Below are 23639 nucleotides of genomic sequence, written 5' to 3'. Positions count from 1 at the left end.
TGAGGTATCCATGCGATAACCATGCAGCCATTTGCCTGCCGACCGCCATTATCCTCGCAAATTTGCTTCCTCTGTTCCTATACGATGACGAGCTAAGCTGAAGCAACCTCGCCGCCCCCTCTTATCTACCTTGCCACATGATAGCTTTTACGTCAGACTTCAATGTAACCTCTAAATTCGAAACTGTTGACTACTATGTATGAGGCTCTGATGTGCTTATAATACTACGTCTGATTATACACCGCTTTATACTAGGTAGCTTGATGTCTGGACGCGGCACTACAATGTCAATTCGCATACTAGGATTGGTTAATACATAGCACACAGATAGTGCAGATCTGGCCCCAGACGGATAGGATGTGCTTACTGGAGCTAGCAATCTGACGATCCAGTTCCCATCCGCAAACCACCGTTGTGGGTGGGCTAGCCTGAAACGGGAAGGATCGCTTCAAAGAAGAATCTGGATTTACAGTGGGTGGGTTGAAGCAGGATCTCTCTCCGTGGTGGTTTGATTGGGAGGAATTTATGGGATGATAATCAGAAAAATATTCTACTTTCCTTTCAGTTATAGCCGAACGTATCTCACCGCTCAAGGGGCGGATCTCTAAACAACTAACGTATGTTCTGTATGTACCTCTAGGTAGGTATGTAGGTTAGTATGTAACCTGCTCATGTTGAATGATAATACGCTACGTTATGGAAATATCTAACTAACTACCTATGTACATGTGAATGTAAGAACAAGATCTAACTACTAATTAGGTATCTAACTTAACATATGTTTCGTGAGTTTCAAATCTAAATTTTGCGCTACGCTCAGAATATCCCAACATCACAACCCCAACCCCCTTCTCGGCTGGATTAGCTACCTAGGCAGCTAATGGTGCTGACCGGTGTGAACGCAGTCAATTCCCCTGTATTCGAAATACTTGTTCCATTCAGGATCGTTGATTAACCCATCAGCCAACCTCGTCTCGTACGAGATGCTGAGCTCAGGACCCTCGTCTGATTCAGGCGACCTGTCGCGCGGCGGGTACACAAATGTAAGATTCGCAGTAACCACATCGATGACATGTCGATATCCGATCGGCTTGCCGAATCCAAAATCGCACAGGGTGACCTTGACGTCACGGTGGTCAGTCTGGAGGTTTGACAATGGTGGAAAGGAATCTGTGCGGGTCATCAATGCTGGCTTATCACGTATCGGTGCTAGCTGGTTAAGCACCTCATCCACACGCTCTGGGGTTACTTCGTTGGTCATCTGACGAACGTATTGCGCCAGCCTGGACAAGGGCCATTCTGAAATGATCTGCGCAACAGTTGGCTGTTGGACATTAGTCATGGTGGTTGAGGCCACGAAGTACACATTTCCTTGCATGCGGGGTGGACACTTTGGGGTGCGAAGCCGTCTGCGCATATCCATGGATTGGCCCCAGGCGATATTCGACGACATATCCGGCTTAAAGAAGGGAGCACGAAGCCGGGTCGTCGTACGAAAGAGGAATGCTATGAAGGCATCATAGGTTGAGATCCAAGTACCGTCGTTGGGGCTAGCTAGCTTCTTCAACTCGGCCGCCTTGCTCCTAGGTAGGTGAAACAAGTACATCGTAGACCCAATATGATCTGGGTGACGCTGGGGCTGAGGAGGGCCATCAATCATCTGGTCCTCGGGCGGTAGATCCTTGATAAATTGCGGGACGCCAAAATGGTCATCGCTCCAAGGAGGAAATGGTGTGTTATTCACGATAGCGTAGCAATTATCGGCCAATTGCTCTACAAATCCAGACATGCCCATCACATCGCAGGCGTAATGATGAAAGTGCATATTGAGGACTAGGCCACCACGAATGAAGTTAGCCTTGAAGGCCGAAATGATGGGGTGGTTGTCAGGGTGTGCCTCTGGCTTCTCCCCGTATGTCATGGGTTCGACACTCCACATCTTGAGGTCGCCCATAGCCACGGATCCAAAATGAGCCTTTTCGAGATCCTCAAAGGACGGATATTTATCCTCATCCTCAGGCGAGTCGAGCCATTGAACATGAAAAGGAACTGTGCTATCCTTCTTCTTGATGAACACGTGACCACCCTTCTCTTCATCTTTCTCAATCGTGCCGATGATATGTCTAACTTGCGTAATAGTCCGCTCGAGGCCAGCCTTCAGCGCAGAAGCAGCCAATGGCTTCTTATCATCATCCAACCTAAAGAAAACAGCATAGTTTGTATAGACGCAAGCGGCCAAATAGTCGAGTGTGGTTACTTTTCGAATTTCTACTTCTGGGTCGCTCTCCCAGCCGTTTGGGTGAAGCTGGTAAATGTCTTGCTTTGGCATGGTTGCACTGCAGGGAGTACCTAGGTAATGTAGGTGTGATTTGATAATTGATTTGTTAATAATAAAAATGCAACTAGTGTAATATGCAGTATCTACAGTATCTGCAGTACTAAGTAGCTGCAGGTACGGCAAACGAGCTGAGAGCAGATAGGAGAATAAAAAAATAGCTTGTGGAAACGTGGAAATAGGCTTCACGCCACAAGGTATATCAAAAATTGTCCGAATGGCTTGTTTTTGCCTATTTCGAATTTCGAATTTCGAGAACCTGGCTTAGTGTAATATAAAACTAGGTAAGACTCCAATTTTCGCGTCGCTAAAGATAATGAAATCCTTCCTGTTACATACTTCTCCGTCAAGGGATTAATACGGGTTTTATATAACTCGGTTAAATGCCGTATGACTCCAACAAGAAATTCCCGAGTCTTTGCAGGTGAGAAAAGTTTACGCGATGGGATGAACCCGCGGAAGTGGCTAATAGGGGCAAGAAGTGCAGAGTTCTCGCCTATGTAAGCCAAGGGTATGGTTCCCTTCAACCCATTTGGCCCACTTCCCGCTTAGAGAAGCGGTATCGCGATCCCATCATGGCTTTGATCGTCCAGGGGGTGGCTAGCCACATCTCACCGTACAATTGCCGGAGGCACAGCGTCGCGAACTTCGAAAAATGTCGAAAAAAGTTGGAAGAGAGAGTCTTCTTTCTAGATGACTTCGGTGGTGGGCATTAGGAGAATTATATATGTCCTAATTTTCCGTACGGTCTGTCAGTAGTGCGGAAATCGGCCGGTCCTGAACTTAACTGGAGTTTGGTAGCGAATGGAGAATTATAGCTAGTTTGCTGCGTTTGATTCGGAGGAATTCCGAGTTTGGGGGTCTAATGCGTAAGACCCCTGTTCGAGTCCTTTGAGATATCGCGAGCTAAACTTCTAAGAGGTAGTTAGAAAGTACGAAAGTAGAAATATGATCGTAATTGTTCAGCAATCAAAAAGATTTTTGATGATTGATCCTATTATTTCTACGAGGCGCTTTATATCCCAGAATATGAAATATGCGTAAGGAGTAGCCTCGCAAGGACTGCTCCTCTTGTTACTTTCACCAACTCGTGCGTCTGCGTATTCTTGAGATTGAGCCTATGGCCGTTCTTTACATTAGATTTTCATTTTTGATTGGTTAAATAGAAAATACGTTGAGAAGAATCCGGGGAATCGCTCGTATAAGAACTTAGTTATGGATCTCAACGGACCTACCCTTTAACTACTACTTAGTACGTATGACTTCTAATAATTAGCTTGCATAAACCGCGGATATGTTGTATATTGTCTTTCTACCCTTTTTATATTCCTTCGAAATTACTAGAGGCTATACCGAGCTAGAAAAATATAGCTTGATGAAAGTATGTTTTCTGTCAATATAACTATTAAATACCTATTCTCCGGTTATAACGTTGCTTTCTTGGGATAGGGTCCTCTTGGAAGGATATATCTTATATTGACAGTTGCTAATATATTGTTCATCTTAGTATGGTTTTTATTACGCTGGCTGCTCGCCTTATGAACTATTCGAAACTGAATTTTTATAGCGGTATCATTGACTTTGTGTAAGCTAAGGCTTCTACTATTTTAAGCGCTTTTTTAAGCACTAGTTAGTGGGACACAGGATCTTATACTAACAGCTTATGTAAAAGTCTAAGACAAAAATAACTAACTTTCGCTTAGTGGACCCTCATCTTCAATATCTACTATTAATCTGTGATGCCGCGTTTAGAATCGGCTAATTATCTTGATCAAACGGCGTCGGATCTGCGTGTCTAGGAGTAGCTGGCCGACGAATTGTTTACGATGGGGTGCTTTCATCGTTATATTTGTCCAAGTTGGGACGGGAGCCGCAGTTATAATCGTAGTGAGGCTATAGTGTACCCCACACCGGGCCATCTGGGATATTACTGGTGTATTCCCCTTTACAACCTCCAAGCCTCATCGGCTACTTCAACTAGCGTCTGGCATTACAACATTCTTACTGCCACAACATTAATTTGGGAGCTCCAGATGACGTGGCAAAAGAGACTCGGCGTCTCGGTCATATTCGATATGAGTTTGCTGTAAGTCCATGACTTAAACCTCCTATCATTGCCTAGCTTGATTAGCAGACCAACGCTAGGGATACAATAGTGCTATGCTTCTCGGCCGCGGCGAGGTTGACGATGACATGTGTTCTTTGTTGCCTGTGTGGCTCCTAGGTATACCGAAGATTGTTCGAGAGTCAAAACGCTTCCCTGGATTTAAGAGAGCTTTGGGCATAACGATGAAGTCGCAGTCAGCCAAGGCCATCGACAGGTCGGTGAATTTTGGCGGGATATCCACCACTATAAGCGCTTATCGTAAGCCAAATGAATATTCCATATAGATGGGAAACATGAGAGGAACAAAATCTTCCGACAAACTGGAACAAGAGCCACTAAGATTGACTATCGTTAGCACGACGCATGTTACTATTACTCAGAACTCCTGTTCGGCCGTAAATATTGGGACTGGCGGCGTGCATATTGTTGCGTGGTGTATGTAGGGGTTTGAAGGCGCATATGAGTGATCGTGGCGCTTCTGCCTCTGATGGAGAATGATTTAGATCTTGACATCTCACGGAGTTGAAGTTTATGGAGTGTTGGTAGGCCATACAGGGAAGCCCGGGTACCGGTATTGATTTCTCTTCGGATTTGCTGGAAGTATAGGTGGTTGGTTCGTCGGGGTTCATTTGGGATTTGGGGATATCTTGTATAATGTCTTGTTACGCACATACGCAATCGAATATTACAGAATGATAAAATTTACCTATTATATTACCTTCTATATATTAAGGGATACAACGTACCGAACATACGTTATTGTAGGTGTATATGTATAAGAGCGGCCACCTACTATAGTGACGCATGCGCGAGTGTTACATGGCCCCTCCTTGTAGGAATGCAAGGAGAAGAAAGGTTGGATGGTCATATTCGAAACATCAGAAAATATAAGTTCGATCGTATTATTGTTTGATTATGATAAGGTACCTTATATATGCGCTAATGCAGGTTGCGCGTGGACTCGACTTACATATTACTCGTGCAGATTTTGGGATATTGGAGGATGCATTTCTTGCAATATACATGTAAGTACATGTAAGTACATTGCGCAGGTAGACGTTCCCCGACCCGACACCTATAGTACCACCTATGTAGTGTAGCTCGGGAAGTACAGGGAAGGGGTAATACCCGAGACTTCGGGCTTACTTTCATATGTGTACCTAGGCAGAATAACGCCAAAAAAGGTGCCAGTTATTTTGACGCTATTCTGTTAGGTTAGATAGTTAGATAGGTGTTGTCCTCTTTCGAAGTGCCATTAAGCGTCGTTAACCCGATTAGGCAAACACGTTTTCGCTAAGTATCCCTATGCTTATTAGCGTAATTAACTATCGACCTCACCTGACCAGCGAGCCAGGCTGTAAAGTCCAAACTGAGTGTCCAAAGTAACGCTGACGGGGTGTATTCTTATTAGCTTGATGATAACATGTAAATTTCAGTTGTGTAGCAATGCAGATGCGAAAGGATAGGGATGATGATACAAAAGAGAAAGAATGTGGTACTAAGTTATGGATATCATGATAAAAGGTGGAGTGTTCCGGCCTCCGCGTGGTGATTGCCGGTTAAAACCCGGGCCGCTTTACATGCGGCGCGTCAAGTCTGTCATGTGCTATCCCAATTTCTTTTAGCAATGGTAAATTATGGGTTTTTGTATTTTCAAGCATTAGGTAAATTTTATTTCGGGACTTTCAAAATTCAACATACCTCATGTCATTGCACTGTCTAACCATCTGACCACCAAAGCAATACTTTCAGCCTATCAAAATTCATTAAACAGCACGGATGTACCGATAATCTAAGTAAAGCACGAACTACCTCTGCGATAGGATGGATCTCTCTGTAAGGTGGCATGCATGGAAATTTCCATTCTTCTCAGGTACCTAATCGTTCTAAAGCCATGCTAAACCAAGTCTAATACATAACGTACCTAGGTAGCTAGTATGTATAATCGTCCCTCAATGGTGTCCAATGATCCATCCAATGGCCCCATGGGAGATGTTACGCACACGAATGCAACCTGCAAAGTTCATACATAGGTACATACATAATGTTGTGGACTCAAGTGAATTGGGTGCTGTATGTATGTAACCAAATCCTCTGGGCCAGGGTTGACTTACGTCAATTGTTGTCCAGACACCCTTACACCGTAGTGTATACGACTGAATTCCCCTACAACGTGATGTGCTGAGGCTCTCCAGTTGCCTCCACAAATGCCCTCCGCAGATGCAGCAACCCGGAGAGGACCATTTATTCATGAAACCTGGAAGGAGACGGCAAACCATTCTTGTTTAGATTTTACCGAGTATAAACCCTTGTCGACGGCCGGGAAAGCTTTGACTTGACGACCCGGGCCGCTTACGACGTAGCGAAGAGTGTAGAAGCCGAGACGGGGGACCAGGTTCTATCTGTGGTACGCCTGGGTCTACACACGCGTATCGAGGATCAGCCCCTTACCTTATCGACGGACAAGTGGAACTTTAACGCATGTCAAGAAGCTCCGCAACCATGCATTTGTTCTGGGTCATTAGTTTAACGCCATTTGCGTGCCGAGATCATGGCAAACTTGTCCAGCTTCCCGAGCTGCGGGGGCCCTGTAATCAGAGGGATTTATCTAAGACCAACATAGACGATTCTAGTACCAAAAAAGTACAGTATCCCTATTATAGCTCCACTGATCTGTAGCGTGTCAAGGCAACCTAGGCGGCACCCCCATAATGTTGGTAATCTTTTCATGTACGCCATGTACGTCAAACCCTGAATGGAAGTCCCTAGCCGGGGGACTGGGAAGGGCTCGAAATTCGTCTATATTTATGGGCAAAGAAGCGGTGAGTTCTATGATGGTAAAAGGTGAAGAGAGACCAGGCCCTTTATTGTTAACACGGCTGAAGGACGCTTTGCTGCTCTTATGAAATTATTATCGTTCTGCATCATCATACTTCGAATAGGTTGCAGGCCACAATCTCATACCGCTTTTCTAATATTCTAATACTAATACGCTTGCGGTAACATGGCGAAACACACAGACACATCAAGCGCCCGATCGTTGTCGGAGTCGGCAGGATCCGGAGATATTGCTATCGTGGGCCTCTCCTTCAAGCTACCCCAGGATGCCGACGATGACGCCACGTTTTGGAATATATTAGAGAATAGACGGAACCTGATGACAGAATGGCCAGAGTCGCGCGTAAAGACTGGTTCTTTCTTGGACAACCCGCGCCATAAGGTAAGCTTCATTTCTAGTCCGGGTAGCTGCCGTGCCGGAGGCTTATCAATCGCAATAGTTCCAAGGCCGAGGTGCGCATTTCCTCAATACTGATGTGGGGGTTTTCGACGCCCCCTTCTTCTCCGTCACGGCGAAGGAGGCGGCATCTATGGATCCAATGCAGCGGTGGACCCTGGAGGCATCTTACCGTGCATTTGAAAATGGTAAGGACATAATGCGAGCTTAGACGGGACCGGCATGAACTGACTACCATCTCCGCAGCTGGAATCCCGGCCGAGCAGATCAGGGGGTCGCGCACCGCAGTTTTCTCCGCCTCCATGTTGGAAGACTACACAAGAATGGTAACCGTGGATCCCGATAACATCGAGCGCACGGCCCTTACCGGGAGCTTGGTTGCTTCTATAATTGCAAATCGTGTTAGCTGGTACTTTGACCTACATGGCCCTAGTATCCATGTTAATACGGCATGTTCGAGTAGTTTAGCGGCTGTTGATATAGCGTGCAAAACTATCCAGAGTGGCGATGCAGAATGTGTAAGTCTTATTCCTATCCTACCTGGCCAACGTTGTACTCGGAGCTAAACAATTACATCTGAAAGGCGCTCGTGACAAGCGCCAATTTTCTTCTCGATCCATCAATCGTTCAATTATTATCTGACCAGAATTTCTTGTCTCCGGACGGTGTATGCTACAGTTTTGATCACCGCGCAAATGGATACGCAAGAGGAGAGGGCGTTATTGCTCTTGTGCTTAAACCTGTATCATCCGCAGTTCGGGACGGAGATATGATCCGTGCTGTCATCCGATCGACGGGCTCGAACCAGGACGGGTATACACCAATCCTGACCCAGCCCAGTTCCCAAGCACAGGAGGACTTGATTCGTCATGTGTATCAACAGGCGAATTTATCCTTTGACCAGACCCGTTATGTAGAAGCCCACGGTGAGTAAATACATTTGTCGCTACTTGGATGAGGATTCTAACGTGGAAAATACTAGGGACGGGTACGCCTGTGGGTGACCCGATTGAAATGAAAGCTCTAGGTCGGGTCTTTCGAGAATATCGATCGGCCGAAGAGCCTCTTTACGTGTATGTGGATCGAAGCTCCGAGCCAGCCTTGCGCTTATTTCCTCACTTATTTGGACGTTTTGGCTAAAAGACTACAATAGTGGTAGCGTAAAAGCGACAGTTGGACACCTGGAAGGGGCCAGCGGCCTCGCTGGAATCGTCAAATCGATCTGTAAGTCTCCTACGGCTTCTCTCTATCTTTTAATAGGAGAAGCGAAAAACTAATATGATCCATAGTAATCCTAGAGAAGGGCGTGATCCCTCCCAACCCTCTCTTTGAAAAGATGAACCCCGCTATAGATGCGGACTTCTACCATACTGCTGTGCGTATTTATTAAACCGGTGACACGTTAGTATGCTGACCAGATAATTGAAGGTTCCTACTCAAAAAATAGTCTGGCCGGGCTCGGGCTTGCGCCGGGTATCGGTCAACTCATTCGGGTTTGGAGGTGCTAATACGCATGTTATTCTAGATGATGCGTTCCATTACCTGCAACAACATAACCTAGACGGAAATCATCACACTGCTTCCATTCCTGGGGGTACACCGGATGACTTACCAGGTCCTGCAAAATGGTTAGGAAACGGAAAGGTCCACACCAACGGTAACGGCATTATCCATGCCAGCGACGTAACCGATATCAATGAAACAGTCCTTACTAATGGATCTACTAACGGTAATGGGGCGGACTATACGAATGGGACAAACTATTTCAACGGAACAATTCCCATCAATGGCATCGATTCCTTATTGAACAGCCCTGTGACGCCTCAGCAACTTGATACTGGCTCACCTAAATTGCTAGTATGGTCAGCTGCCGACGAAAAGGCGGCAAAGCGTATGATGGAGTCTTATCAGACATTCTATGAGAAGAATGTTTCCAGAAATCCGACTAAGATTGATCGCTTAGCCTATACGCTAGCTGTCCGGCGAAGCCAGATGCTGTGGAGGACATTTGCCATAGACGAGCCGGAGGGCCAAGTTGGGACGAAATTATCATTCTCTAAGCCTGTGCGAAGCGCATCCCAGGCGGAGCTAGGCTTCGTGTTTACCGGCCAGGGAGCACAGTACGTTGATATGGGTTGGGATCTAATCCAGTATCCCGTATTTGCGGAGACATTGAAGCAGATTGATGGTGTTTATGGAAGCCTGGGATGCAAATGGTCGATTTTTGGTAAGGAAAACGGCAATCCTAAACTCGATCAAACCATGAAAGTGCAATAAGACTAACACTATTCCAACCTTGACAGATGAGCTACGCTCCAGCGCAAACATCAACAAGCCCGAATATAGTCAGCCATTGTCTACGGCAGTCCAAATTGCTCTGGTGGAATTACTCAACAGTTTCGGAATTAGGCCCCGAGCCGTGATTGGCCACTCTTCAGGCGAAATCCCTGCTGCGTACGTGACCCCTGAATTTGCACATTACTTTGAATCAGCAGCATTAAGAATACTTGGACTGACTTGATTGAAACAAACAGCTACGCTATCGGTGCCTTGTCCTTGCAATCTGCCTGCAAAGTCGCCTACTACAGGGGACAGCTTGCCGGAAAACTTAAGGATGCCAACTCTAATAGCCCAGGTGCCATGATGTCCATCAACTTAGCAGAGGATCAAGTGCCAGAATATATCGAGAAGACAAAGGCAGCGGGTATCGGCGACTCGATCTGCGTTGCTTGTGTCAATAGTCCCTTTAACTGCACGCTATCGGGCCGTGAAGCGGATATTGATTTGATCAAAGCACAAGCCGACCAAGACGGTATCTTCGCGGCAAAGCTTAAGACTGGAGTTGCGTACCATTCGAGCTCGATGCAAGCTATTGCCGACGAGTATCGTTCGCAGATGGGAACTCTCGAGGGGGTAGACCGTCAAAATCCTAAAGCTCCAGCTCAAACTCTTATGATTTCGTCGGTTACAGGAGAGGCTATTATTCCGGCCGTATTAGCTACAGCACAGTACTGGGTAGACAACATGGTGCGTACGGTCCGGTTTGCTGATGCTATAAGTGTTCTAGCGCAGGAATTGCCGAATTTGAAGATTACGGACTTGATTGAGGTTGGCCCTCATCCTGCCCTGCGCCGGCCGGTGCAAGACACTCTGGGTAAGGGTGACGGTACCAAAATTCGCTACTTTAGTCCTCTACACAGGTCTCAGTCAGCTATTCGGACCATGTTAGAACTAGTGGGGCAGTTGTTCTGCGTCGGACATAACGTCTCGATAACGACAGCCAACCGACAGTCAGCTCAGAAGAAATTGCCTTTTCTTGTTGACTGCCCTGAATACCCCTTCAACCACTCGCAAAGATACTGGGCCGAATCACGCATCTGCCGAGATTATAGACTCCGCGAGCCTGTTCAGGGAGAACTTCTCGGAGTACGCGTATCAGATTGGAATCCCCTGGAACCTCGCTGGAGGAATTTTTGGAGCGTCGAAACATCTCCTTGGATCGGGCATCATAAGGTATGTCACCCTTTAGGTTACAGAGAAAACTGTTGTTGAATTCAGGTTAATGCTGATAATTTCGGGATTAGGTTGGTGGAACAGTGCTCTTCCCAGCGGCAGGAATGCTTGTTATGGCTATAGAAGCTGTACAACATATGGTACCATCAAATCGCGTCGTGACGGGTTATCTCTTTGAAAAAGCCGAATTCATAAGCGCTATCATCGTACCGGAAGATTGGGAAGATCGTACGGAAACACAGTTTCACCTACGGCCGAGAAAAAGGCAAGCGAGCGAGAAGGATGCATCGGCGTGGTTCGACACAACGATTTACTCGTATACACGTGGCCAGTGGACCGAGTCCTTCCGAGCAAGTATTCAAGTTGGATTCAGCGATTCATCAGATGTAGATAAAAGAGAAAGAATGCTCGCCGATGAAAGCGTTCGAATCCAATATAACGACGCAGCGGATGACTGCGACCGACCTTTAGATTCGCAAGTCATGATCCGCGAAGCCGCCGACTTGGGATTCCAATTCGGAGAATGGTTCCAGCAGACCCAGGACGTTCGTTGGGATGGAAAGGCGAAGGCACTCGCACGCGTCGATGTTTCTAAACCGAAATACCAGACTCGAAGTTTGGTGCACCCGGTAGTGCTAGACGCAGGTTTTATGGCTCTACGAGTTAGTGGGGGTCAGCAGCCAACCCTCAATGTTCCCAAGCGCTTGTCGAATGCTTGGTTCTCAGCTCTTGGCTGGCAGCACCCACAGACAAGTTGGGTCCGGTGGATGGCAGCATCAACGTCTACTTTGAGTGGATGGCAAGCTGTTGGTCACGGAGAGCAGGGCAGCCTAGCAGCTCTAGCTGACGATGGGACCGTTCTGTGCACTATAGGAGAGGCTAAGACGGTAGCCATGTCTACCGACACGGGAGGCAAAGAGAAGAAGCTACTATACAATGTCGACTGGAAACCTCAGATGAACCTGTTGGACCGAGAGCAGCTAGCACTTGTATGCGGTGCTAATAACTTCCCCAGGGACGAAACTACCCTCGTGTCGAGCTACTCCAAAATGCGTTCTACATTAGACCTGGTCGTTGGTCACGCTCTGAAACGTTTGGACTACACCAAGGTGCCCGACAGCCTACGTCGTCACGTCGAATGGATGGAGTACCATGTCAAGGGCCTACCACCGTCACAGCGAGAAGAAATAGAAAACATCAAGGATGCTGAGCTCGAGGACCGACTATGCGAAGTTGAGACCGTCCTTCCATCGTGGAAGCTGTACACGGCTTGTGCGCGCAAAATAATAGATATGCTAGAGGGAGAGATAGACCCGCTCCAGGTCGTATTCGGCTCTGGGCTAGCTGACAGTTTTTACGCCGATCTATTCCAAGACCTCTGTAACGATGGTCGATTTGCTGCCTTGTTGGACATAGCTTCCCACGAGAACCCAGCGCTTCGTATCATGGAGGTTGGCGCCGGGACGGGAGGTATGACGGGCCACGTGCTGAAGATGTTACAGGAGCGGGAGAAACGACTTGGTGCGCCCAGTTTCGCCCACTACACATACACGGATATTTCACCCGCCTTCTTCGAGCGGGCGGGTAGACGCTGGCCTGAGCTTCAGAGTCGCATGAATTTCAAGACCTTCGACATGGACTACGATCCCGCTACTCAAGGGTTTGAGCCCGGCTCTTACGACTTGATTTTTGCTGCCAGCGTTGTGCACGCTACCCCTGACTTAGAACGCGCTATCCGCCACATACGAAGGGCTCTGAAGCCTGGTGGTCGTCTCGTACTAATCGAGGTTATTAACCCAGCTGAGATTATTATTAATTTCATGGCTGGCCTAGTACCTGGCTTCTGGGTCGCTCGTGAGGATTGGCGTCCTCATTCTCCGGCTGTACCCGAGGATATTTGGGACAAATGCTTACGAGCCAATGGTTTCTCTGGGAACGATCTGATCATGCGCGACTACCAGAGCGACGTGTGTCATGTGATGAGTACTATTGTCTCTACAGCGGTAGAAGCCGAAGACACCACCCAATCGACAACAAAGCCTGGTCGCCTTATTCTTGTCGTTGACTCACAACAGCCTAACGATAGCCAACGACGGCTGGCAAATGCAGTGCTTAGCAGCATTAACCCTGAAGGCGAACGACAAGCAACTATCTGTGAATTTTCCTTGGAGAAGCTTTCTAATGAGCTAGAGGGTGTAACTGGGGACGATATTGTTGTCTGCCTTGCTGAAGTGAATAACAGACCCCTGCTCACAAGCCTTTCCAAAGAGGGCTTTATGTGCCTCAAGACAATAATTGGGCGGGCGCCTCGACTACTCTGGGCCACAGCGACAAATACTAGTAACGCACAGTATCCTGACCATAGCTTTCTGCAGGGCTTCGTTCGATCTATCCGAGCTGAACAACCCGATAGCCAGATTGTGACAGTAGCTATCGAGAACGAAGAAGACGCAACGAAATGCTCCTCTTTCATTGCAAAGGCTTTCCGGGCTTCGTTTGACTCGTCATCTAAAGAGCTCGAGTATATCGTCAGAGACGGTTTGCTTCTAACTGGTCGGGCTGTCGAGGATGTGGAAGGGAACGACACGATGCGATCCCTTCTCTTCCCCAAACCACAACAGAAGTCCTGGGCCGAGACACCTGCCGTGCAGCTCTCAACAAATGGCGGTAACAGTCTCGACTCTCTACAATTTGTTCTAGACACTGAATACGAGGCTGATATCGCTCCCTACGAGGTTGAGATCGAAGCTAAGGTTTGGGGATTGAGTGACCAAGACGTTCAGGCAGCGCTTGGGAACCAAGAAGGTAACCAGGAATCGTTAGGAGCTGATTGTGCTGGTGTCGTCACTCGGGTCGGCCGTGCTTGTACCCTGTTCCAACCCGGAGATCGCGTCTGTATGGTGAAGACTGGTTGCATGCGCAAGTTCCCTCGCGCTTTGGAAACAAGCGTATTCAAACTGCCCGAGTCGTTATCATTTGAACTTGTTACCTCTACACTTGCTCCTGGTATGGTGGCATACCACGCTCTTGTTGATATCGCCAGGATACAACAGGGTGATAAGATTCTTATCCACTCGGCTGCGGGTAGCATGGGCCAGCTCGCCATTCAGGTTGCTAAGAAGCAAGGTGCCGATATCTTTGCTACTGCATCATCGCCCGAAGCGAAGAAACTTTTAGTGAAGACGTATAATATTCCCGAAAACCGCATCTTCAGCCAAAACGCCCTATTTGCGAAGGGGGTAATGCGCGCCACCCGGGGATATGGTGTCGATATTGTCTGGAACTCATTGGCGGGCAGTGACGAATTACAGGCTTCATGTGAAATTATAGCTCCCAATGGGCATTTCCTCGAGATCGGCCGTGGCAACTTGACGGCGAATACCACGCTACCTATGGCGAAATTTGCTCAAAATATCACCTTCTCAGTGATCGATATTACACGCTTGAAGCCGAGAACTACAGCTAAGCTGCTCGAAAACACGGTGCAGCTGCTGGGTGAGGGTAATATTCAGTACCCTCAACCGTTGCGCGTATTCGAAGCGAAGGATATTCAAAAAGCCTTCGAGCAGCTGCAGGATGGCGGGGAGGTTGGTCGCATAGTCATCCGCCCAACACCCGAGGAGGTTGTTCCAGTAGGTTAACCATCAGACAGTCTATTGTCATCAATTGACAAGAGTAACGCCCCCAATTTATCGAACGTCGAGCTAACATGTGCACATACAGCAATTTATAAAAGAGCAACGTTCGTGGAGATTTGACGAAAATGCGTCGTACCTGATCGCCGGCGGATCTGGTGGTGTAGGTCGAGCAATTACTCGGTGGATGGTGGACAGAGGAGCCAAAAATCTAATCATTCCTTCTAGATCTGGGGCCAAGTCCAAGGCCGCAGCCGAGACAGTAGCCGAATTGAGGGCGCGTGGTGTTAATGTCTACGCCCCGAGGTGCGATGTGTCATCAGAAATCAGCTTGGCTTATGTGCTAGAGGAGTGCTCCCACACTATGCCACCCATCAAGGGGTGCATCAACGCAACTGTCGTCCTCCAGGATGCTATATTCCAGCATACCATGACATATGAGCAGTGGAAGCTTCCGATCAGTTCCAAGGTACAGACGTCGTGGAACCTACACCGTCTCTTACCCCAGGATATGGACTTTTTCATCCTCCTCTCCTCTCTTGCTGGTATCAATGGTCAACTGGCGAGTTCCAACTACGCTGGCGGTTGTTCGTTCCAGGATACGCTCGCCGCCTACCGTAGGGCTAATGGTCAAAGGGCGCTGTCGATCGACCTCGGCTGGATGCGCAACGTTGGGCAGATCTCTGAAATCGGCGAATACCAACGCCAACGCCAAGAGGCTGATGATATGCAACAGACCGACGATACCGAGTTGTTTGCCCTCCTAACACTGGGATGCGACCCAACTAACCCGCTCCCAATAAGTCAGGTTCTGTTCGGTCTACGTACGCCTGCCGACGCCCTTGCCCAGGGCCGGACGCCAGCAGCTATTCTAGACCGACCACTGTACGCTGCCTTTTCGTATCTTGTGGGCTCTGGGTCAGGCGCAGACAGCACGAGTACAAGCAGCAATTTAGCCCCCGACCAACAAGCGGCAGCCCTGTTTAGCCAGGCGAAAGACTCAGACGAGCGTATTCAGGTTGTATTGAAAACATTGGCGTCCAAATTAGCTCGGGCCATGTCTATAGCACCTGAGGATGTCGAACCGAGCAAGCCATTATCGGCATACGGTGTTGACTCACTTATGGCTGTGCAAGTGAGGAACTGGATTAACAGAGAGTTCAGCGCCCCGGTGGGTGTATTCGAGATTATGGGCGGGGTGTCCATCGCAGGTATTGCTGAAACAGTTGTAGCAAAGAGTACAGCTGCATAAAGTATGGAATAAATCAGGTTTGGGTTTGGATTTGGATTTGGAAACGAATGAAATGACTATGTGGATATAATTCTTCTTTTCTCTCTACATAACTATTCCATCTATATTTCATCTATTATAGTATCTAATAATATCAATCAACTATGATACTTAAGAAACGGTGAAGACAAACGGTGAAGACGCGAGGCGAGGAGGCGCAAGCGGCGTGATATGCCAGTATGCCAAGATCACATGACAACATGGGACTGCACATATGCTTCGTACATCCATGTATCAACCAATAGGGGTCTGAATACGGATCCGTAGTGAAGGTCAAAGCGTCTGGCGGGTTCTGCATCTGATAAACCCCTCCTATCGGGATCAAGACCGGTGGCTTAACAGGAACCATTAAGAACACTTTGACAAGTCACTTCAGACCGAGATACCTAGCACATCATTGTGAAGAACTAGGTATAGTTATTAGAGAGTAACCTATAGGATTTCATATAGGAAATATCCGGATCAACAGACGAGCGGGACTATTTAGGATGGTGAAGAAGCGATATACTTAGATACCTAAATACACAGTATTAAATGCCAAAATACCTTCAATTATTGTAAGGTAAGCTTCTAAGTAAGACCCTTGTATTAAGAAGCCCCGACAACGGGAGAGCCATGATAATTCTTTGGCAGTTAATATACATGGCATGTATAAGTAAGAATATTACTATTCATCGTTAACGAAACGAGGGAGTATATGCATAAGTATAGAACAGCACAGTGCTTAGGCACCTAGTCAACTATTATTATAATACTTGGACTTTATTATGTTCAGGACGGACTACCTATGGCTTGAACGAAAAAAAAAAAAGAAAAAAAGACTTTGAGCAATAAGCCAGCAATGACCTAACCCCTAACCTATATCATAGACAATTATACACAACTTGGGCTAAACCTTGTAAGGCAAGTTGTACCCCTAGTCAGCCCTGCTATACAACCTTAAGTGTCTACCCTTGGCGTTGGGAATTAAAGATTACTATACATACCATGTTCTTGTTGGAAACATATCTTTCAACCGCCGAATTCGTTCCTCTCCGGAGGACATTCCGCTACCCATAAGTGGAGTGCCCGTCGGCATTCTTCGAGACCACGACTGGTTTATCCTTGCCGATCTCCTCTCTCACATAGCTAACTACATGCCCCCGCGGGAAAGCGGTGTAGCGGAATCGTACAATGTAAATAGCTTCAGCCATAAGGATCTTCGGTAGGCTAGGTACCAGTCCCGGGGATGGATATCCTATGTATGAGCCGGGTTCTTAGCAATTGCCGGACCATCCGATGCAGGGTGATTGGAAATCTCCACTGGGTACCTATGTATGCGCTGTCGAGATGCCGTTTGTCAAGGGTGCCTGGCGTTTAGCGAGCTGCTTCTTGAGATTGACGTCTTCGGCTACCTACACTACTAACCGTCATACACCCAGTCCTACGAATACAGCCAAGCTGCCGTAGACCGAGGCGAGGCGGCTGAGGTTACCCGTCGGTTACCTGCGGATATGGCTTGGCGAAAGAGCTCGAGCCGTTTGGAACAACTAATAGGTAGTGTTGTAGATGGCTTGACAAAGGATCTTCAGTCTGGGTTGCGCAGGTAAAAGGAATTGGAAGCTCCGAGAGGAATCTCGTCGGTAGGTAGCCACGCCTAAACGTATACCTACATACACCAAGTGCCTGTGTAAGGAACGGACTTCTTAGGGTCTCGTACAACCGCAGAGGCCATATTCTTGACACCATTGTGCAACCCGCTTGAATGTTGCATCCAGGCCAGCGGCTCCGGGAAGAAACAGGGAGATATGTTATTGAGATAGTAACGCAACACCATCCATTGCCATCGATCAAATGTGATTCGGAAGTAGCCCTAAATAGCCCTATGTATTTTGATCCAAGTTACGTTCCGCATGATACGCCTAGCCAGTTCATTTGCTCGCCCCCTAATGCTACCAAAAAAAAAAGGCGGATAAAGTGGCCTTTCAAACGGCGAACGTTACCAGATACATAGATTCTTTAAATTTACACATCATTACTATTCTTAGGTATGAAGGAAAACCTTCATATATAGCTAGTTGAAGTTATTGGGCCAAGCTATCGCCGACACTCCTGATAATTGAACACCTGCATCGCCTTTCCCCAAAGCATCGTCCTAGGAGGCTGTCATATTGCGAGGACACAGCCGACTCCTTCCACCTACGGACGGACTGTTGTCGATAGCTATCGGTCTCTTCCAGGACGTCAAGAAGGTAAGCACGGTCAGGAGGCTCTGCAGACATATATGATACACATATGTGCCTAGGTACTAAACGACGTCGAGCAAAGCGGTTTCAAAGATAGGGTATATCGACAAGACCTCCAGATCCGTTCGCTCCATTCAAGACACTCTGCTTCTGGACTTGGGTCGTTGATGTCCAACATCGCATTCAATTCCTGTCTAAGCGTATTTATCAAGATGTTAAAGGAGGCTGCATTAGTGAAATGCAATGCAGTTACGCCATTGGGAAACACGTAGCTCGTGCCAAAAGGCGATTTCGGGTCGTCTTCTTCGTAAATAGTCTTGCTTTGTAATAGGGGCTGCACGGTATTTCGGTCGAGCGCGCGGAAACTTTCTCCTACGTCGCGAAGAGCTATCGAGAGCGCTTCGAGAGCCTGCGAGTCCCGTAGGTGCTCGGGGACATTGCGGATTTTTGCGAAGCGTCTTACAACGTCGGCAAGTATCGTCGACTGGTGGATGATCTTAGATATCTCGACGAGGATTGGCGTCCGGGTCTTGTATTAAGCGAAGAAGCTCACAAGTGCGTTCTCCCAGTCGGGTTGCGTGAAGAAGTTGTCGATGTCACCTCTTATGAGAAGCCTGAACTATTAAACCCGTTAGCAAAGTTCAATCCCTAGACACAAGACCTGTCTATTATTTACCATAAAGCCGAAGGAGTCGAGTATGAGCTGGCAGCCAAGGCCATTTCCCGGTTTAGGGGCTCCCCTTTTCATCATTATGGCGTAGATCCCATTGCAGTGAGATATCTGATCGATGCCTTTTGAGTAATCGAATAAATGCTATATTGATATTAGTTAGACTATTTACCTATCTAACGATTACTGTTAAGACCACTTGCCTCGGTCGTTTGAAGATAAATGGTTGCAGCTAGTGTAGCGGATGATGTTTGCTTATGCGGATCGTCTAAGGCTTTCTGCAAGCTGCGGAGGGCGCCGTTGTAAGATACAAGACTGAGAACATCGTGCGGGCTCGCTCCCTGGCAGATCTGTAGCCACGTAGATACCAGAAGGTTCGTGGCATCGTATAAGGCCTCGCTGCTCTCGAGGAGAGGCGGTACGTATCGCAATGTGCTCAAGAATACCGTTAGGCTATGCCCCGTTCCCTCGCTGGTGCTAAGATGTTTTATTAGATTGCCTGCTAATAGATCGGCTTGAGTTCCGGATACTTTTTTGGTATTGGCTGTTTCTGACTCCATATTCTCACCTTGGAGAAGGTTGCGCCGTCTGTAGTAGTTTTATTCTTGAGATTTAGCCAGTTTGTATTGGGGCTGGCATCTAATACGTTGTCCGTACGACTTGTAAAATGATTATTTTCGTCTTCATGTTTATCCTGACGAGTATGTCTTCCACCATGTACAAACTTGACGCGCTTTGATGGACCGGAACATTCCTTGCCTGCCTTTCTACAGCTTCCGCAGGTTGGCCAAGCTTCGTCACACTACCGGCAAGATGTAAGGCAGCATAGGGCTGTAGCTGAACAGCTGAAATGCGCACGTACCTTGGTCTTCCGCCACCTACAAAAGTCGCACCTATTGCTTTTTGGTACGCCAACCATTTTCTTGACGCTGAGTGAAATCTATTGCCGCTTAATACAATCTGCTATTGGTGTTGCTTCATATTTCCGTTAGGTATGTAAGCATCTTCGCCCAAATGTTTTATATAAGCCTACGCTTGACCCGTTGTTATATACGTGAGAAGCCGTCGTAGGACTTGTTGCGACAGCTACCGGGTTCGTATCGCGAGCTACAAGTTTGGCTTAGTCGTTGACTTTTCAGGGGTTAATTGACAATTATAGTACCTTAGATACCCGTAATACGACCTAGCACGGACTCCCTCTGGGGCTATGCCAACCAATTACCGTACATTGTACAGCATGGCTAAGGCTTTAGGATGTTAGGACACTCTGCCTATGCTCATTCTGTCAATGTCTATTCTAATCCTCTTTGACACCCTCACAAGTTCAGATAGTAAGGAAGTTGAGTCTACTATTAGTTGAATATCTACCCAAGTCATAACTATTGTAATAAGTACTAATATAATGAGGTAACTACTTAGCATAAAAGATGTTAGCACTGTAGATAAATGATAAAATCACCAAGGGGTTTAAACTAGTTGTTAGAACTCTGAGCCTATTTAAATATTTATTAAATACAGCGAATGAGCGACACGTAAAGACTCAATCTAGTGAGCTCGGTAAAGCAACGTTGTTAATACAAGAAGCAGCAATGTTTTCCCCTTTTCTTGTTTCGCCCCTTTATAATTCTACCGATATACTTGGCTATTGTCCGACGTACTACTGCGGCTCCAAGCGTCGGCTACGTCCTCGACTTTTACACCTATAATGTCCTCTAAGTCGTGCACTTTTTCCATAAGTGAGCGTAATACGATCATAACCTCATCGTTCCTACGCAGGTCCTGACTTCCGTACATATCCGAAGGTAGGCGTCTGGACCACGCGGGAGTTTGCGTGGCGGTATGGTAGCTGTGACCGGGCTCAGTATTCCCGCTTGGGAGGTTTGGCATAGGCCGGGGCGCATAACGACGCTTCGCTTTAGTAAAGGAGTCCGAGTTTTGATTATGCGAAGTGCGTCTAGAATAGGGATTAGCTTCTATAGTTGTCTTGTTGTGTGTATGTTCAAGCTGCCAGAAAAGGTCATAATGGTTCGTAGAATACTTACTGATTACTGCTATGATTATTTTTTGCAGAATCGGTAATAATATTTATAATCTTCCGCAACACTTTTGGAATCAAGATCTTCCCTTTGAAGTTGAGGCCTTGCTTCGTCTCAATTCCTTCATAGCCATGAAGATCTAGTCTCTCCAGAAGTGACTCGATATTATATGCGTAATGATCTGGAAATTCTTGGACGTAGTCCTGAAATATCTTTGACTGTTGTTCACTCCAACGATATCTTGTTCCTTGGTTATGTAGGTACACCTGATGATCGAAGAGAACATCACTCGGTTTCCGTCGTGGTCTGTTTCCCGAGAGGAATGAATTGCGTTGATTGAAGTGGTGCATGTCTAGTTGCTTGTTGCTAAGAACTACGAGAAATGAAGATGTATTCTAACCTGCAATTGAGGTTTTCGGTATGTACGGTATCAATGGCGTGGTGTGCTAGATGATAGAATAACATGATGGCTATTAACTCGATATTTATATCTTGTGGTCGCGACCCTAAATTAAACTGAATAAAGGGAAGAAGGCCTGAAGAGAATATGATCGTGCCATGTATCAACTCTTTCCCGTAGAATATGCGTCGAAAGAGTGAAAGCTATGGGGTGACTTACGCGGGCAGAACATGGGTCTGGTTTCAAACTGCCACAATTTATAAGACATAGAATTCGTTTACCTAGGTGCCTAGCTATAAACAACGCAAGCGGTCGTTCTAGGAGCTTCCTTAGAGAATTGGACTGCTAGCTGACGTGGCAGAACACATCTCCTGAAACTCTGTTTATAAGGTGACTTTGTACCCTTTGAAAACTCAGTAAGGATTCTTACTTGAGTAAGACAGCCGTATCTTTACCTGTGGCTAGTACGAACATGTCTATGCTTATGATTGGGAAGAATCAGCTTTTATACCAAGGTTGGCTAACTAAACAAGCGCAGAAAAGTCTTCCTGAGAGACTATGGTATCATACTCCTGTAACGCCTTTACCTAACTATGCGAAACGTAGAATAAATCTGAAAGTCAGTGCTGGGAATGCCGGATCCGTCACGGCAATCTCGTGATTTACGTCCAACCCCAATCCTTCTTTTAGGGTCTTGTCCAAGTTTGATCGGGTTTGCTCCTCAATGCTTGGTGGGAATTGCATATATAACGTCTTGCCTTCGGCTCTGATTGAGGGTTTCTTCAACTGGAGATCGGCCTTTGTGGAAAAGGAGTCGAGGAGTTCCCTCAGTGTCCAATTGGGGTCAACTTCTAGCGGCTTGGCCACTTCACCACACACGGCGCAATCCTCTTTCTTGTCGTACTTAAAAGTGTTGGTGTAAATGCTGTCATCGCCGGAATACATCATGTAACTCTCCTCGAACCCGAGCGCTGGCGCGGCTGCGGTGGCTATCTTTAAAGCCTCGTTGCAGCAGCTCGCAGCAATGATAGCGTTAGTGGACGCTATTGCTGGTATAATGTTTTTGACGACGCCTTGTGTGAGCGAGTAGGTAACACCTGTAATTCCAAATTCTTGAGCTCGCGCGAGGGCTTTACGATATAGCCATGTGATATGCTCGGGATCGTCCTTGTCTAAGCTTGGGAACGGTTTCTCCTGGTCCCATGCAATAATATGAGCCCACTCTATGCAGTGCTCCGGTTGACGGGGGATAGTGGCCAATGTACAAAGTGGTACTGCCGCTCTTGGAGTATAGAGGTCTAGTTGGCACTCGATACACGGTGTGAGGGTTGGGAATACGACCCTAGTTTGGCCCTTGAATCCTAACCACGGTTAGATTGCCATAGGTCCCTATAGATATGGTGCGAGGAAATGCTACCTTCCGTTCCGCCGTCGATCAATGGCTTTAGAGAGTCCTGGTTCTCCATATCCACCATGTTCACAAGGGTCGCGTTGATCCATCGCCGTGCTTCGATGCTGTCGAGACCACAGACGACTAGCTGGAACTGCATGTAGAAGTCCTCATCGAACTCTTGGATTCGGCAGTTATGTGGGGTAATCTTGACACCTTTGACTCGCTTCTCGACGAACTTGGCGGCGACTTCTGCTTTGAATTTGCCTACGTCGTCTTTGCGAAAGAGGAATTGGCGGTTGAGGTTGGAGATGTCGATGGTGTCTGGTGCGAACGCGAGAAAGTTAGTCTCACATTAGGGTTGTAAATAGAATAGCTTACCCATATCTATGACATGAATGTCCTTAAACCCAGAAAGGGCAAGGTTCTTGAGTATCTCGCAACCGAGTCCACCAGCACCAATAACAAGGATCTTGGTCTTGTCCAGTGTCGCGAGAGCTTCTTCGCTTACATCTGCGTCCTGATTGAAAGGACCAGGTGTCCTTCGAATGCGGTCTAGATATTGCCATCTTGAGGTATTGTTTTGTATTACAGCGGCCGCCATGATGTGATATGTTGGATGTCGTGCGGTGTGCCTGGTCCGACAAAAAGAGGAAGCTTAGGAACTTTAATATGCACTTCTTTAATCTTGGAGCTCTCGAGAGGAAGGTGAAAGGTGATGTTTGGTGATTTGATGTCATCTTTTATCGCTGATAGTGATATATAGGGGCGCTAAAGGTGGGGTGTTACTACCTTTAATACA

At 47.1% G+C, this 23639-nt stretch overlaps 6 protein-coding genes across 6 annotated transcripts; 2 read left to right on the top strand and 4 right to left on the bottom strand.

The window, feature by feature from the left end:
- Positions 1 to 767: 767 nt before the first annotated feature.
- F5Y00DRAFT_5443 (transferase family-domain-containing protein) lies at positions 768 to 2527 on the bottom strand. The gene has a single exon (XM_048013791.1). It carries the CDS (start codon positions 2327 to 2329, stop codon positions 878 to 880), a length of 1452 nt encoding a protein of 483 aa, XP_047870273.1. The 5' UTR covers positions 2330 to 2527; the 3' UTR covers positions 768 to 877.
- Positions 2528 to 3923: 1396 nt separating this feature from the next.
- On the top strand, positions 3924 to 5261 carry F5Y00DRAFT_222866 (uncharacterized protein). Its single transcript, XM_048005794.1, has 3 exons — positions 3924 to 4421; positions 4492 to 4700; positions 4798 to 5261. The coding sequence occupies exons 1-3, from the start codon at positions 4162 to 4164 to the stop codon at positions 4839 to 4841; spliced, it is 513 nt and encodes a 170-aa protein (XP_047870272.1). The 5' UTR covers positions 3924 to 4161; the 3' UTR covers positions 4842 to 5261.
- A 2185-nt stretch (positions 5262 to 7446) lies between these two features.
- Positions 7447 to 16077, top strand: F5Y00DRAFT_256835 (uncharacterized protein; the record flags this gene model as incomplete). Its single annotated transcript, XM_048010474.1, has 12 exons — positions 7447 to 7662; positions 7721 to 7865; positions 7924 to 8195; positions 8261 to 8603; positions 8660 to 8750; positions 8831 to 8901; positions 8967 to 9052; positions 9106 to 9904; positions 9981 to 10131; positions 10212 to 11190; positions 11262 to 14822; positions 14914 to 16077. 12 exons carry the CDS (start codon positions 7447 to 7449, stop codon positions 16075 to 16077), a joined length of 7878 nt encoding a protein of 2625 aa, XP_047870271.1.
- A 1934-nt stretch (positions 16078 to 18011) lies between these two features.
- On the bottom strand, positions 18012 to 19571 carry F5Y00DRAFT_267565 (uncharacterized protein; the record flags this gene model as incomplete). Its single annotated transcript, XM_048012091.1, has 4 exons — positions 18012 to 18825; positions 18895 to 18960; positions 19018 to 19133; positions 19193 to 19571. The coding sequence occupies 4 exons, from the start codon at positions 19569 to 19571 to the stop codon at positions 18397 to 18399; spliced, it is 990 nt and encodes a 329-aa protein (XP_047870270.1). The 3' UTR covers positions 18012 to 18396.
- Positions 19572 to 20637: 1066 nt separating this feature from the next.
- On the bottom strand, positions 20638 to 21397 carry F5Y00DRAFT_267564 (uncharacterized protein; the record flags this gene model as incomplete). Its single annotated transcript, XM_048012090.1, has 2 exons — positions 20638 to 20965; positions 21054 to 21397. 2 exons carry the CDS (start codon positions 21395 to 21397, stop codon positions 20638 to 20640), a joined length of 672 nt encoding a protein of 223 aa, XP_047870269.1.
- A 96-nt stretch (positions 21398 to 21493) lies between these two features.
- Positions 21494 to 23552, bottom strand: F5Y00DRAFT_222853 (uncharacterized protein). Its single transcript, XM_048005793.1, has 3 exons — positions 23219 to 23552; positions 22865 to 23161; positions 21494 to 22808 (listed from the first exon to the last, which is right to left on the bottom strand). Exons 1-3 carry the CDS (start codon positions 23439 to 23441, stop codon positions 22039 to 22041), a joined length of 1290 nt encoding a protein of 429 aa, XP_047870268.1. The 5' UTR covers positions 23442 to 23552; the 3' UTR covers positions 21494 to 22038.
- Positions 23553 to 23639: the final 87 nt, after the last annotated feature.

This window comes from Daldinia vernicosa (genome assembly GCF_022497035.1).
Source record: "Daldinia vernicosa strain CBS 139.73 unplaced genomic scaffold F5Y00scaffold_1, whole genome shotgun sequence".
NCBI classification, from domain to species: Eukaryota; Fungi; Ascomycota; class Sordariomycetes; order Xylariales; family Hypoxylaceae; genus Daldinia; species Daldinia vernicosa.
The sequence above is the reverse complement of the archived record's forward strand: the minus strand, read 5'-3'. Positions and strand labels throughout refer to the sequence as shown.